Raw genomic sequence first — 17,046 nt, 5'->3', positions numbered from 1 at the left:
TCTTATAGGAGACAGCAGTTAGAGCTGGTTGGAAAATTTTCATTGACTCCATTTTCCAGTCAGAAAAAGCTTAACTGTTGAAACGTCTCATTTCCTTTTTATGGCACCCTTAAGAGCACCATGATGAGCATGCTTTGGCATGCTCTAGGTAGTTTGCCTGCTATACAAGTTTTGTATCACATATTTGGCTGAGCCTGTTACTTGGCTTGTAGTTCTGCAGTGTTTATGGGGGCTGCTCCTTATCTCTCGCACTTAATACTTGCTTCAGCTGTCGATCTTTCTCTGATTCCTGCTGTACTATGTGCAGACAGGCAGGCCTGTGTAGCTTCTTATTCTCCACCTGTTGCCTACTTTGACAATCTGGATGCATTCTTTGAAAATCTTGCCTCAGTTTTGGGTACTGAGCCCTTCTAAAAATTCTGGCCATAGCATTTTTGCTGGTTGATGTGGCCATATTGACAGTGGCCTTAAAATTTATAGTAGACTATGATCACCCCTGAATAACTCCTCAGGTCTGATTTCCCACGTGCACCTACTATGCCCACTGGTATGGGGGATGTTTATGTTCTATGCTTTTGCTCATGAAGACGATGATTTGCATCTAAGTGGTTTGCTGCCTACTACCGGCTGATTACTGTTACTGCCTGGCTATAAGTGGTGGAAGTTTTATTTGTGCTCTGTGGCTACTCCCATTACTTTTCTACCCACATAGTTTTGATATATAGTGCTTTCTGTACTGGATGAGTAACTTCATTGGTCTAGGCTTTGCTATGGTGTATGTCCTCTCATGACTCTTCTAGTGCAGTGGTCATTGTCTGTCTGCATGGCAGTGGTGGATGTGTAGTCTGCTTACCTCTACCTTATGTATAGTGGGCTGCTTGGTCATCTATTAGCTTCTGCCATGAGTAGGAGTCCCTACGGTATGCAACTTTCCTTCTCTCTGAAAGTGCTCAGAATGTCATCCACAACCTTTCTTATTAATGGACACGCTACCATGATCTCTAATAATACTGAATTGTTTGTTTGTGCACTCCCTTTGCCTATGTTCCTATTTGGCCCCATCTTTGTCCTGCCATGAATAATGTAATGCTGCATTTTACTGCTTACCTGTACTAGCGTACAGATTGTTGCTTGTTTTCCCCACCCGACCCCATCCATAGATCTTTTATGCTGTTCCTGGACCCACTGAACTACCGCAGTGTACCCACTGTGGCTCTTAATATAGGTTTTTCTTCTTTAGGTTTCAGATGTTAAAACTGCTGATGAGAGGCTTATTCAGAATGCCATTGACTTTCACAGCATGGATCCTGAAGACAAATGGCTCCAGAGGTCACACCAACTAAAGGTTCCTTTCTGATGGCATATGAATGTGGTTTTTGGAATCTATAATGCAAACAATCGTGTTCTTGATGTGTTTTTTCTCCTCTAAATTTAACTTGTGGCAGATTTGTTACATTTGTTTCTTAATATTTCTTACTATTTTGAAATTCTTTTAATGGTTTTCATCTGAGGCTCTCAAAGCATTGCTGTTAATCATTTACATTGCACATGAAGTGTGCTAAACTGCACATCAGTTATGCCTCAGACCTTTGTAAATGCATTAATCATTTTACTGATGGACAAACCCAAGTGTAGAGAGACATTAAGTTTTTCGCCCAAGGCCACATAACATGTTAGGAATCCTGGCTCCCAGTGCTACGCTCTAACGAATAGACCATATTTTTGCAAGAGAAATAGGTAGGTTTTTTTAATATTATAGCTTTCTAATACAATGTCAAAAGAAATTAGTAGTTACCAAAGTAAAATAGGCTATCGAGAATACACCGAAATATCTTTTTAGTCCACAAATCTTGTGCACTAAAATCCATCACATACATTAAGCATGGAGGAAATGGACTAGATGACCTCTTGAGGTGCTTTCCAGACCTACATTTCTATGATTAAGTAGCATATAGTATCTGCTTTCATAACTATTTATCCTACTCTGTAAATCCCATGACTACCTACTGACTGTCCAACTAGATAGGTAGCTGGTGGATTTATAGAGTTGGAAAGATAGTTATGAAAGCACAAAAACTATGCTGCTAGATCCATATGATGGATTAAATCCACATTATACCTCCAATTCTCAAGGAATCCTAGATTTAAAAGGTCAAGTCTCTTTAGGATTATATGATGCTACTGGCCCATAAAACTAATACATGCAGTGCTCACTGTTTTTGGTGAGTTACCAGGGCTTCTTAATTTCATTGTTGCATTCTGTGTTCTTTGGGGTGGGAGAGTGCTGATCTCTATCAAGGCGATGTTTTAAGACAGAAAATGTTTACAGGTGGAGGGAGATGCACCTTAGGGTCTGTCAAGCTAGGTAGTTACCTAAAACTGATAAATCTAGTAGATGACTGACTGCCTTTCACACTAATGCAGTGAAATAATTACCTGCTGGAATAAGGCCAGAGTAGACCAGGTTTCATCACTGACAAAGACATATGCACTTTAGAAGCACCTGAGAAAGTAGAATCCAGCTAGAACAGATGTGAAAACTATTTATGGTAGCATCAATAATTAATTTAGTTTGCTGCTCAGACTATAGTGGCGAAGGAAATTGGGAGAATGTAAGGACCAAGAGATTCATTTTGTTCCTTTGCTCTTAGAATAAAGAGCAATGCAGCTTTAATGCGGAAGATTGTAAGTGGAGTACAGTATTTGAAAGATATTTAATTAGGCATAAATAAGGAATGGAATAGTCAGTTTAGGGCAAGAATAAACAGATTATGCTCTGAATAAGACCAAAAATAGTCTCAAACAGGTATAAGGCCAACAGCACTTGATTCTCTGTATCAGCAGAAAATTGTTCTCCTAAAGAAAATAAACATGCAGTAAAAAGAAACAAGAGTTAAGCAGTCCTAAAACAGAGTAGAAGGGGAAAGAAATCTGTCCTTAGTTAAGGGTTGGCAGAGATCACTTCCCTGTTGGAATAAGAGGGAAACCAAGGACTCAAATCACAATTCACTCCTTGGTCAGCTCCTAAACCATCAAGGTTATGTCCTATTTCTTATCAGGGCAGACTGTATTGTTAGTTTAGGGTCTAAAAATAAATAACCAGAGTATAAGGTAAGTGTTAATGTTCATTGATAACCTTAGCTGAGAATTCCCATTTGCGTTTGATTGAGTTCTGTAACAATCTTGTTTTTTCCCAGTTGGTAAAATTTTCCCCACTTGTAAAAACAACCTTAATTTCGTTAATGAAGGTCTCTGTTTGGGAATTTAGAAGAAGTGTAACAGTGACTTTCTCAAGGGGTGCTGGAGACAAAACAATAGGGACCAGCAACTGAAGGACCTTCTTATGCAGCAATTTCTGCCATGGAACTGACCGCTTGTTGTGTAGGTGGGACAAAACCAAGTCTGCAGCAGTCTTATGGTACTGTGCTAAAGCCCTGTGGCCTAATTCTCCACTCACTGTGCCAGTTTTACGCCATGTTTCCTAGATTTTTAAGGCCAGAAGAGACCATTAGATTATCTAGACAGGCCACAGAATTCCACACATCCTCCCCCATACTGAGTCCAACAGCCTGTTTTTCACCGATGCATGTTGTCCATAAAGAGATCCAGTCTCAAGTTGAAAAAAGAAGAGATGGAGAATTCAGTACTTCCCTTGATAGTTTGTTCCAGTGGTTATTCATGTGCACTGTTAAATTGTGCTCTATTTCTCTCTTGAATTTTTTGGGCTTTAACTTCCAGTCATCGGTTTTCATTGTGCCGTTCTCCGCTAAATTGAACCTGGAATCAAATCTCTTACTGACCTTATAAAAACCAAGATGTTCCAGGAACATGTTCATGTTTTGTCAGATGCTGTGTGAAGTTCTGGCTTGAGGCAAGAGCAAGGCAATGCCATGGTAAAGGTGGAGGGGAGGGTCTGGAGTTTTCCATGATTTGAAATCTTCAAGTTGAGACTGGACATCTTTTTTGAAAGATCTGGTCCAGCTCAGCCAGTAGCCAGTGAGCTGGATGCAGGAGCTAGTGGGTGAGACTTCCCAGACTCCTGCGTGATGCAGGAGATCAACAGTCCCCTCTGGGGATATTTTTCCATAGGAAAGCTGGGCTTTTCTCCATTCATTGCATGTTCCAGGCTACAGCATTCCCCAGTGAGGCGCTTCTGTCCCTTTGGAGAGAGGTTCCCAAGCATTTCCTTGGCAGCTGGCACATGTCACCAGATAGAGACCCTGCACCAGCTCCAGCTCTGCTCAGTCCACTGTTTATATCTGCTTCTTGGTGTTGAAACCAGTCTAAGAGGAAGCATTAAGTGCTAGAATATTGGACTGTGTGCCGAGGTAATGCCACTTGAAGCTGACCGAGTTATGCTGGTGTAAAACTGATATAACTGAGTGGAAGGTCAGGCTCTCCTGGTCTTTACATGTCCATTTCCACCTGCTTTTACAGACCTTTTGTATGTTTAAGATAGTTATAACAGGGGTATGTCCCATCTACACAGGTAAAATCAAACATTGTGACAAGATATCCTGATATTGCAGAAATTGCTCTGCAGATGGCTCATAGGATAGTGGCCAACTGGGTCTATGTGACTACGAAAGGAGAAGTGTAAACAAATCTACTTATTTTTCTTGCAAGCTTTTCTTCTCCTTCTTGTTTTTGTGTTTTTCTTCTCCTCAGACACTTCCCCTCACACACAGGTGGCTATGAATCACAGGCTAAGCCCAGAATATTTTGTCAACTCCTAAAGGATTTGGACACCTAGTTCCCATAAAATTAATGGGAATTTGGCATCCAAATTGCCTAGCCTCCTTTCAAAAAATCTGTGCCCTAGTTTCTGTATTAAGTTTATGCTGAAGTAGCTCAAGCAGATTGTTTGAATTTGCTGCTGTTCATTTGAGGCAAGAAGCTGTGCTCCTTAAGAGAGCAAACAGCAGTTTATGCTATTATTCATGGTAAGAGATGTTCTGTAGATTTCAAATGTCTTAGTGGAGGAAGAATTTTACAATGCTACTTGATCCATCTAAGTGGGAAAGCAATGGCTCAGTCACAGTTTGTCCCTGGTTCGTGCTGAGACCCTGGGACCCTTTCATAGGTGGCACCATCGGTAAAAGCACTAATCATTATGGAAGAGGTCTAGCTAACAAATTATCATCTTGGCACCAGGAGCCAGGATTCCCCAGTGCTAAAGCTTTCACCAAAACATTCAGCTCTATATGTGGACTTAATACCTACCATTAAGCAGTTACTCTGAGTGCATATGCTGTGTAGTGATTGCAAGTGTTGGTAACAAAGGAACCCTAGTGAGACTGGAGGATGAAATGGAGGATTTCAGTTCTGATGAAGATTAAATGGACTGAGGATGGCTTTGTATATTACCTTTAAGGGAACCCATATCTTGCCTCAAAAGGAACAACACCTGGTGCCTTAATTGGGAAGATGATAAATCTTAAGTAAACCCCAGATTTCAAGTACGTTGCTTTGGGTAGTGAGAGAAGTCCCGCTGAATTTAAATTCCTGAATTGTTTGTTTGTTGTTGCTGGGATGACAGGTTGCAGGATTTACAAGCACATGAATACTTGGTTTAACGACTGAAACAATTTAAACTGTGCATATTGACTTGTTTCTTTGTCCACTGCAAACAAGTCTAAAAAAATGCACCCTTCGAAAAGCTCTTGTGTAATCTAGACTGTGACTAGTGCTGTGGATATTAGCAATAAGGAAAGGGATGAATAACTTGAATTGAGACCACTACATGCAGACAATGCCTCAAGGCAAATCTCTTACTATATATAGAGAGAGCTTTAACTTGCAATTCCAAAGACATCTAAGGACATATTTACACTAAATAGATCACACTGGGAAAATACTTATTTCATCAGTCTGGAGAGCTTTTGACCAATAATTTGTCAGAGCAAAGCTCTGCCACTAGCTCCTTTTACAGTATTTAAATTTTTACCATGTGGGAGAGGAAAATAATTGGCTACCTATATTTTTATTTATTTCTACTAAAACCACGACACTTCGACATACAATTAAAATCATAAACAGCAATAGCAAATCAGAAGTGCATGCCTTCTGTCCACCTCCCATTTCCAAATCTAGCAACAAAACCACCAGTAAACAGAGCCAAATTCTCTGCTGTTGTAAATTGGCACTCCTCTATTGAAGTCAATGAAAGTGTGCCAGTTTACACCAGAAGAAAATCTGACTCCAAAATTTCTCCGTTATACACTGGACCAGATCCTCGATTGATATAAATTGATGTCGCTTCAGTGACGTTAACAACTTTGCCACAGATTACAGTAGCTGAAGATCTGGCCTATTATACAGACAAGTATAGTAAAGTAAAAACAAGACAGTACTTCCGCATATGGTTAACCTTAAGTACATGCTCAAATCCCACTGACTTCTATGGAATTTAAGCATATGTCCTGAATTGGAGCCTAAGGTTTGTGGATGTAGAGAAATCCCTGAATGAAAGGTGTTGGAGCAGCAAAAAGTATGTGTAAGTTTAGTATGTTTGTCTCTTCAAGATATCATTTAATATGCATGCAAAATGATCACCTCAGAGTTTCACAATACTCTTTTTAGGATCACCGAAATAAACAGCCACAGGCAGACAGAACAAAATTAAATCGAGTGCTAAGAGAGAGATCTTTACCAGTAAATGATGTCCAGCATCCACCAGGAAGACTAGCAGAACCAAGACCTCGGCATCACACACATCGCAATGTTTCAGAATTTGAGAACTTTCATATGGATTCCAACTCTTCTGAAGTGCTAGAACTTGAACAAGATGACAATAGTTCACTGCATAGTTGGTTACAAACAAATCCCTTCGTTGGTCCAATGACTCCTTTCATTAAGACTAGTTCAGCAGCAGATTGGGGGACACACTCAAATACTTTACAAAATAATTCAGATTTGGTAAATTGGAATCAGAAGCAAATCTCCACGAACTTGGCTTTATCTAGGCACCATCTTGAACTAACAATGCATAAAAACCCTACTGGGTTGAATTTATCTTCAGCATATACTAGTGAAGAAGACAAGAAATATCAGCACAACCCCGGAAACAGACCGCCGTATAATCAGCAACATTTGCAGAATAGTTATGTTTTGGAGCCTCTTCCACCTGATGGGTATGCCAAGGCTCACATGCTCCTAAACCAGAAAAGCATCGCATCTGCTTACAATGCTAATTTTCAAGAATCAGTAAAAGACCAAGTTTCAACTCCGAATCATAGAAAGCAATTTTATATAGACAAGAGCCATCACAACAACTATGCTACCAATAGCTTGTGGTAAGGACCCATGTTTCAAAATGTTATTAACATAATGGTACATGATACCAAGGAAGTCATATTAGAGAAGGCCAAGGAAGTGTTCAGAAAAATCTGATACATTCAACCACAGTAATTTATTCCTAACTTCTAGTTTGTTCATTAGTGTTTGATTTAATAAACAGTTTAACACTATTTTTAAGCTTTCAATACCCTAGCCATTCCTACACATGAAATTCCCATTGATCTTAGTGTGTTTGTACATGCAAGGACTGCAAGATCAAGCTTAAGAATGGTGACTGAAAAGCTGGCATTAAAGAGCAAAACAAAAAAACATTTAGTTGCATCATTCATAAACTGAGTCTAGAGAAGCCTATTTGTACTCAACTTGGTTACACCAAAACCCAGCTTGTGGCAAGGCAGAATGAAAATCCCAAATTGCTCTAATGCAGTTCAGTGCACTGCCACTCATGTTTCGACACTTGTCTCACTGGTAAATTCTTCTTAACAATCTTCCCCAATTGTAGGTCCACCAGAAGTGGTGCTCGTGTATATAAGGTACAAGCAGCTGGTCGCATTTTTACCAATCCTGCACTTGCTCTGTTTATCAAATTCCCAGCAAAGTCAACGGTTTTGTGTGCAGAAGTTCTTAGAAGAATAAAATATGACACCACTATCATGAAAAAGGCATGAGAGGTTAAAACTATTTGTATAGAGCTTGTATGTGGATTGATGGTAATAAATGAAAATTCTACTTTAAATGAACACAAAGGGCCTGATTTTCACCTACATAAAAGAACTGATCCAAAGCCCACTGAAATCAATGGATATCTTTTCATTGACTTCAGTGAACTTTGGATCAGGCCCAGCGTTTGCCACAGTTGACTTCATGAAGTTATTCCTGGTATACATGGGTGTGTGACTGAGATCAGAATCAGTCACAAATGGTCATGTTCACTTCTGATGTTTTGAAAGTTTGCGTGGTGTGACGGGGCCGGGCCAGATAGCTACAGGAGAGTAATAGAAGGCAGATATATTAGCCCCAGGCTAACTAGGTCCCTTTTCCCTGGGTAAGGTAACAGGGAAGGTTCCAGAACAATCAGGAACCTTCTGGAGACAATTAAGACAGGCTGATTAGAACACCTGCAGCCAATCAAGAAGCTGCTAGAATCAATTAAGGCAGGCTAATCAGGGCACCTTGGTTTTAAAAAGGAGCTCACTTCAGTTTGTGGTGTGCGTGTGAGGAGCTGGGAGCAAGAGGCACTAGGAGCTGAGAGTGAGAACGCGGACTGTTGGAGGACTGAGGTGTACAAGCATTATCGATCACCAGGAGGAATGTCCTATGGTGAGGATAAAGAAGGGGTTGGGAGGAGGCCATGGGGAAGTAGCCCAGGGAGTTGTAGCTGTCGCACAGCTGTTCCAGGAGGCACTCGAGACAGCTGCATTCCACAGGGCCCTGGGCTAGAACCCGGAGTAGAGGGCGGGCCCGGGTTCCTTCCAAATCCTCCCAACTCCTGGTCAGACACAGGAGGAGTCGACCTGGACTGTGAATTCAGAAAAACGGCCAAGCTGAGGGCTGCTGTGAAGCTCCAAGGCGAGCAAATCCGCCAATAAGCGCAAGCCCACCAAGATAGAGGAGGAACTTTGTCACAGTGGGTAGTTCAATGAGTTGAAAATGTACCCAGCAAACAATATCTAATGGTTTTTAAAATATGTTTGATTAGCAATGACAATTTCAGTTTACAGATTGCTTATTGGGGCTTTGCATCTAGGTATGAGTAAACACAATTTCCTTCTTGCATTTTGTTTTTTTTTAAATTGAGGCCATCCCAGTCATCTGCTCAGAAGCCGCCAGCAGGCCCTTCTCCAACCACACAACTTATACAGACAATGGAACAACATCATCAAGAAATCTCTCAACTGGAAGACACTCACCTTGCCGAAAGGCAGTTCTCTGGCTTGTTTCCACCTGTAATCCCAAGGGTAGAAAGTGACTCGGAAATTAACACAGAAAGAAGTGAAGGAAGCCAAGTGAAAATTAGTCGCAGCAACTCAGAAGGGTACCTGCTGCAAATGGAAAAGCAAAAACAGCTGAAAGAAAAAGGGACTAGGAAGGTAAGAAAATATGGGTGAGTTAGAAACCAATTTTATATTCCTGTTTCCTCCTCTGATTAAATTAGTACTTTGTGCTCGTTACCCATAGATCTCAAAGCACTTTAAAAGGGGTATTATTTCCATTTTACAGAAGGGGAATTGATACTCTGGGAGGTTAAGTGACTTGCCCAACATCAAACAAGTCAGTGGCAGAAGCAGATTTGGAAAAAGAAAATAACTAGTAGCTGATCTGACCAACTCACTCCCACACTTTATATTCCAAGGAGTTGAAGCAATTCACCACTGCATCTTTCCACTCCACTTTTCAGAGAAGGTCACCTGTTAGAACACATGGGGAACTGTTTATCCTTTAAGTTATTCCTGTGGTAAAATAATTGAGAAAGAAGCCATTTGTATAGGACAGCAGGTAGCCAGGCCGCAAGTCTGAATAAGTTATTATCCTTGTCATGCCCATTTGCCAGTCAGATCAAATCTCTTGGTTTCCAAGGGAATTCAAACTGAACAACATTAAAAGTTACAGGATTTGTGAAGCTAATGTTATAAACATTATTCCAGGTCTACTGACAATCCCATTGTGATCACTTATTAAAACTGAGCTCTTTGTCTCTTCTGTGTGTCCAGATTTCATACTGTAACCATTTATCACTGATGCAATGGAACGGTATAAAGATATCCTTGTACACCCATGACAAATTAAATGTTTAAGAAGTTAGCTTGTCTGCACTGAGAAATGCAGCTAAGCTGGAATAATTACTCATGTGCTTCATCTAGGAGGCAGTTGTGTATTGCTGCTTGACTGCCTCTAAGAAGGGTTAGCTGGATTAAGATAGTAACTACAGGGCAGATTTCCTTCCTTTTCCATTCCCTGTGTTCCAGCCATTGTTTTTGTCCTTTTTTCCCCCAATAACTCTCACACTTACAAATCTGAAGAATTTTGTGGAGAATCGGATTGTTTATGTCTCGCGGTACAACCCAGCTTCTCACATTAAACAGAAGTCCATACAAACACACCAAGGTCAAATTTAATTCACACACATATTTTGGCTTTGAAAATATATTGGAAATTACTTCAGCTGCTTGAGAAAAACCTGGCTTTATTCCATACAGCTAAATGGTTAACTCCCTGTATTAGCTTCAGTTTAAAAAAACGATTATATAATTTTTCCATAAAAGAGTTCGGATACTTGACTCAAAAAAAAGTCTAATATAATTTCTAATATAATATAGATTTTATTTGTTTGCCAGTTGGGTCTGACTTAAAACATGTTCATCATTTGAAGAAAGTACTTTTTTTGCTGGTAGAAATTCTTTTGGCATTTCTGTAGCCACTCCATTATTGGAATTACTGCAGTAGAAGGCCAGAAAGAAAATAAAGCAAGCCAGAGTCTGGATTATTAAGCGTTTTCATTGGCAAGCTTTTAAAATTTAGGCCAGCTATGAACGTTAATTGAATCTCTTTGGAACAGATGTAACGAGATCCAGGAATGCCCAGCCCTCCCCAGACAAGCCAGAAAAGCACCTTATCCTGGAGCGAACATAATGGATGGTTAGAAACGGATTAAGATGAAGTTCTGGCTCCCCACACAAACAACCAAGAAAAGGGTTTTGCACAGGGGATCAGCACAGGGCAGAAGAGAAATGAAAGAGCACCCAAGCAGGAGGATGGGTGCAGTGCATTTGTGTGGGCTCGGTTGTGGCCATTGCAACAAAAACATAGTACGTGATCCCACTAACAATGACCTTCCTTTTTGCCTGCTGCAGCCAATTCACTTGTAAAGGTTTTGTTCCATGCTAGTACTGTTAATTTTTCACCTTTTTAGGTGAATGGTTGCTTCCAACTAAAAAGGGTCAAGGGGTGCTGCTCACAACACGGTCATGTGGCCAAATGAGGTTCCATATAGCGGTATTATTGGGAAAGAGTAAACTTTGCAATCCCTAGTTATTGGGAACTGGGTTCAAAGTCAACCTAATTAGAAGGTTCTTGTGTTACTTATGGCACTTCTGATAATGTATAAGGGCACTCAAAAGATGCAAGAAGAATTTGACTAGCCTCATGGGAAAACGGTGTCTAATTGTCATGCATCACCAATATAATATTGTAAAGAGGAGTCATTTTAGAAAATATTCCATATTGTTTTCATAAGATTAAGGGAGTTTCTGACAGCAGAGCACTTTCTTGATTGGATTTATGAGCTGTGGGTTTTGTTTTGGTAGGGATTTTTTCCAAGAAGTTTGTTAATTTAAAGCTACTTGGCCAGATTCTTCTCAGTTACATCAATGTAAATTAGGGGCAACACTGATGACTTGAGTGTAAATCAGGAATAATTTAACTTGTGTAACTCAGATCAGAATTACACTCAGTCTACCCAAACCATCTTCTAGAGCCTCTATCTTTGTCCCCAGGTCTTCCTCCCCTTCCTTCCATTCTGGGTGAAATCCTGACTCCACTGACTCTTGCCATTGATTTCAGTAGGTCCAGGATTCCACCTTGTGCCTTCTCTCCCACCATCACTGAATTTGCTATCCCAGGCACAAGGTCTTTAATTAGTTACCAGGAGGAGGAGGATACATATGAACTTCTCTTTTATCACCAAAAGCAGGGTGTTTTCTGTAGTTTTGCTACAAGACTCTGTTCAAAAGTTCTGGTAATGTAATAACTGCCAAATGCATTGTCATTTTAAGCTGTTTAACAGAATCCAGCTCATGAAATGTAAATTACAAATTACAAAATGGGGTTTAGCCTGATAGTCATTCAAATGTCCACATAATATGGGAAATTTGTAACGGAATATTATCACATGAAACAAATTACGTTTACTCACTTTAATTTATAGTAGGACATACCTGCTCAGGGTAAAGACACCTTTAAGACTTTTGCATTACTGAGGGAGATTTTTGCCCTCCATACCAAGTTAAAGGAAGATGTATTTGATTCTGTCTTTAGTCTTCTAGGCCAAGAAACTACATGAATCTGGATGTGAAGCTTGGAGGCCTTGGACCTGACTATGAAGCAGTCAGAGAGAAAGTAAGTGTCACAGATAGCATTTTGTCTGCTTTTTATGTTGCAAAGTTATGCAAAGTAAGCTGATGTAGAATGCAATGGAGATGAAAACACAGTTGATAAAGTAACTAAAAACTGCCTGGTAGGTTATACCCTTAACTCAAGCTAAATATTAAATGCCAAAGGGGACCGTCCTTCTGAGTGTTAGGAAAGCAACTAGTACATAGGTGGGCATTACCATCAAATAAATGATAAAGATAATGTTCTAGTCAGGCATCTGTTAACCACTCCATTCATGAGTCCAACTAAGACAATAAAACACTAAGATCTGCTCTACCAGTTAGGTTAAGAAGTAGCCCCTTTTTTTTTATGAGCATCTCTCTTGCCAGATGCCCTCTCTCATCCATATAAACAATATTGATGCAGGTCCATGGCCACCTAGCACATCATGCCTGTCATTAGGCTGCACTCCATTGCCCTTTGGAATTTTTTTATAGAACACTCAAACTTCCAGACACCTGTGCTAGAGGAGACTCTCCTTAGCAATATAGAGTTTGTTATACAGTTGAACAAAGCTGATCATCCATTAGCACTCATTCACACTAGCCAGTTCATTGCATAACTAGGTATAAATATGTGCTAGATTTCGAGACTTGGTTTGCACAAACCCACAGCTAATTTTCATAGATTCATAGGTCAGAAGGGACCATTGTCATTATCTAGTCCGAAGTCACGCATAATATAGGCCATAGGATTTCCCTGAATTAATTCTTTCTTCAAGTGGTTGACCTAGAATATGTCTGTTAGAAAACCCATCACAACCATTGATAAGTTGTTTCAGTGGTTAATTACCCTCATTTAAATATATACTCTTTATTTCTAGTCTGAATTTGTCTAGCTTTCAACAATTGGATCAACTTCCAGTCATTAGAGCTTGTTATATCTTTGTCTGCTAGATTAAAGAGCCCTTTACTGTCAAACTTAACTATAAGGCATGTTTTCCAATCTTTTAATTATTCTTGTGGCTCTTCTCTGAACTCTCTCAAATTTTTCAACAGCCTTCTTGAATTGTGGACACCAGACCTGGACGCTATATTCCAGCAGCTGTTACACCAGTGCCAAATACAGATGTCATGTAACCTCCATATTCCTACTCAATATTCCCCTGTTTTTACATCCAAGAATCACATTAGCCCTTTACAGCCACAGCATAGCACTGGGAGCTGATCTTCAGCTGATGAGCGACCATGAACCCCAAGTCTTTTTTCAGAGCCCCAGCTTCCCAAGATAGAGACCTCCGTCCTGTAAATATGGCCTACTTTCTTTGTTTCCAGATATGACCTTTCATTCAGCCATATTAATACATATGATTGCACCTAGCTTGGCAAGTGATCCAGATCACTCTGTAACAGCGACCCATCCTCCATTATTTACCACTCCCCCAATCTTTGTGTCATCTGAAAACTTTATCAGTAATGACTGTTTTCTTCCAAGTCATTATAAAAATATTAAATAGCATAGAACCAAGAACAGATCTCTGAGGGACCCCATCAGAAATCATCCAATTAATTGTAAAATAGAGAATCATGAGAGACCTAACCCCACTTCAGTAGGTTGAGACCTAACCGCACTTCAGTAAGTGCCATTGATTTTGTATCATTCTAGTTTCTTAATCAAAACTTTTCATGGTACCAAGACATCTACATTTATTACATCAACACTGTATTGTAGTAGCACATCCTTACCTCGTGGGCGCCCCCTTGTCTCTGGTAGCAGAGTTGCATGGGGTCTTTGTCGGTCTCCCCCACCTGGGCTCTCCTTTGGACCTGCAGCTGCCTTTCTCAGTCTGTGTCTTCTCCTGACTCCCCCTCTGGGTGTTCTGTGGCTTGACCCTCCAACCAAGGGCAGGTCTACTCTACAACTGGCATCGCTGCTCTGAGATTGAGCCACCGGTGGTCAATTTAGCGGGTCAAGTGACCCGCCAAATCGACTGCAGATCACTCTCCAGTCAATCCCTGTACTCTTCTCGTCAGGGGTAGAGTAAAGTAAGTCGACGGGAGATTTTCTCCCATCGACACCCCCCCCCATGGCATAGACCCCGCAGTAACTTTACCTAAGGTACATCGACTCCAGCTACGTTATTCACGTAGCTGGAGTTGCATAGTGTAGGTCGACATACCGCGGTAGTGTAGACATAGCCTAAATCACAAAAATGTCTAAACCCTTTCCAGGGCTGCAAGAGCAAGTCCAAATAAAAGTCCAGACAAATCTTCAAACTAACAGCCCTTTCACCCCTCTTGGGCTTCACTGTAGTTCTCTTGTTGACTCTACCTCAGGGCTCCCCCAGCAGGAGCCTGAACTGCTAGGGTAGTTTGTTTCTCTATTTCCTGTCTATTAAACCATATCCCAGGGCTTCTCTCCATGAGAGAGACCTGTCTTCTATTTGGGGTTCTTTCCCTTGCCTTACAGATGATGGAATTACACCCCATCACACACTTTTATCAGCCCAATTTGCAGTCTCATAAAAAAAAATCAAGTCAGTTTGAGAAGATCTATTTTCCATAAGCCTGTGCTGAGTAGCATTAATTATATTATCCATCTAAACTCTTTATTAGAGTCCCATATCAGCCGTTCCATTACATTGTCGAGGATCTATGTCTGACTGACAGCCTACCATTACCAAGGTCATCTAATTTACCTTTTTAAAAAAATATTGGCACAACACAAGCATTCTTCCAGTCCTCTGGATATTCCCCAGTGTGCTAAGACTTGTTCACTACCAACATTAAGAGTCCAGATTTCCTTTGATATCATGGATATCTGTCCAGAAAACTCATGCACGCACATAAAAAGGGAGAAGTGTATAATAGAAGGAGAGACAATTGTATCTTTGATAGACTCATCCCTCTAGTTTTGTAGTTCCCGGAAGCAGGTATCCATTAAAGGAATTTTCAGCAGGTGAGTATCCAACTGAAGGCGAGTCCAAACTGCTTTGTTCTCCCTGTGGTAGTTGAAGTGTACATGAATGACTTTAACATGATTGAGCTGCACTGTCATTCGTGTGCAGAAGACAGTCTCCTTGAACCTTGGAAGAGAAAATGAAAGTAAATACAGTAGAGTAAGTGCAACAGGGAAGTAGCTGAATGCACATCACTCACTGTTAAGCAAACCTCTGATCTTACTGTGCCAAAGAGGAGATGATTGTCAGAAAAAAGTTCTGAATGAAAAATATCATTTGACCTCTTCACTGCCAGTGACTTTACTGGTTAGATTAAGCAGTTGTACATCTCAAGAGCTGTAGAACATATCCCATGTACTCTTGAACCTCACTGATAAGATAACTCTTTATATTTATATAGTGTCCTTCACAGAGCATTGCATAGCTAAAATGATAAAATCATCAGCCCTTTGGAGCAGTTTAAAAGCTACAGTGATTTCTTCAGCCTTGCAGTAAATGAGATAGATTGGTCATCTCAAATCTATATCAATAGAGAGAGAGATGCATTGCTACAAAATGGCCTTCCTCCATACAGCAGAGGGTTCTGTCTCTTTTTAACACTTTGGCAACACTTATATAGCTTGTCACGCCCATAAAGTGTTATTAAATTGCAATGGGGGAAAAAAATTGAATGTTGACACCAGCTCCTAACTGGGGCAAACTAAAATACCTTGCTGAGCCTGAGAGTAACAAATGGTTGGAAACAGAGACAGAAAATGGGTTAAATAAAGAAAATAAAGAATTACAGTTATCTAACCTTGAAAAACTAGATTTTTAAGACGACCTTGCTGAGCAATGATTAGTGGCATATCTATTTTAAACAGCCTCACAGGCGTAAATGGGAAAGTCCGGCAGTAAAGGGGTCTATTAACTGGTCCCTCAAAACTTTAAATAACCATTACATTTTTCATTTGCCAGACAGAAAAGTTAAATAAGCAAAAGGAATATGCAAAGCAAGTTAAGGAGCACAACATGAAGAATGTTGCTACTGTGCAGAAACCGCCAGCAAAACCTCAGATCAAGTCATCATTATCAAGACATAAGGTCAGACTAGAAAGCATCTCATTAGATGGGGCTAGAACTCTCATTAGAGTGAGAGGGAGAGGGCTTGTCCATGGGCCTCAGAGAACCATGGAAGTTAACTCCTAGAACAATTTTGGGTTAGATGCCAAAAGATAGAGGGTCTCCCACTGCCGTTTTTATTGTCTTTTAAAACAATCCCAGACACTCCTATTACAGAAAGTTGCTCAAGGTCAGTTACCTATTAATTATTTTTGTACAATCCTCATTGTATTCCTTCTCTTGTCAAGAAATTTATCAGCCTTCAAACTAACCAGAAATGAAATTTCCAAGGGACTCCATTAAAGTTAGTCTAAGCTTTGATTTGAAAGCCTTCAAGAGTATCTCAGCATCTTATTTATCATTTTAGGTCTTTTGTAATGTAATTTTTGGGGAACAACGGGGGGGTCTATTATAGAACAAATCTCTGTTTTCTGGGGCTATGGAACTCACTGTCACAAGATATCATTCAGGTCAAAAGCTTAACAGGAATGAAAAACAGATTTGATATTTATAAGGCATGTGAGAATATACAAAATTATAATAGTAAATACTATTTTTGTTATTAAAAAGTTTTGGAAGGGATATAAACCTGTATG

General features: G+C 40.2%; 1 protein-coding gene across 3 annotated transcripts in view; it reads left to right on the top strand.

The window, feature by feature from the left end:
- JHY (junctional cadherin complex regulator) overlaps positions 1 to 17,046 on the top strand; it is a 45,971-nt gene that overhangs the window by 14,618 nt on the left and 14,307 nt on the right. Inside the window, exons 4-8 of one of the 3 annotated variants that reach the window (XM_074936716.1) lie at positions 1,241 to 1,345; positions 6,583 to 7,295; positions 9,098 to 9,389; positions 12,334 to 12,414; positions 16,307 to 16,432. In XM_074936716.1, coding sequence (XP_074792817.1) covers positions 1,241 to 1,345; positions 6,583 to 7,295; positions 9,098 to 9,389; positions 12,334 to 12,414; positions 16,307 to 16,432 — 1,317 coding nt within the window. The remainder of the gene's footprint in view (positions 1 to 1,240; positions 1,346 to 6,582; positions 7,296 to 9,097; positions 9,390 to 12,333; positions 12,415 to 16,306; positions 16,433 to 17,046) is intronic. The other 2 variants (XM_074936718.1, XM_074936717.1) reach the window with 2 other exon arrangements.

This window comes from Natator depressus, chromosome 22, assembly GCF_965152275.1.
Source record: "Natator depressus isolate rNatDep1 chromosome 22, rNatDep2.hap1, whole genome shotgun sequence".
Lineage (NCBI taxonomy): Eukaryota > Metazoa > Chordata > Testudines > Cheloniidae > Natator > Natator depressus.
Note: the sequence above shows the minus strand (reverse complement) of the source record. Positions and strands in the feature narration are given on the sequence as shown.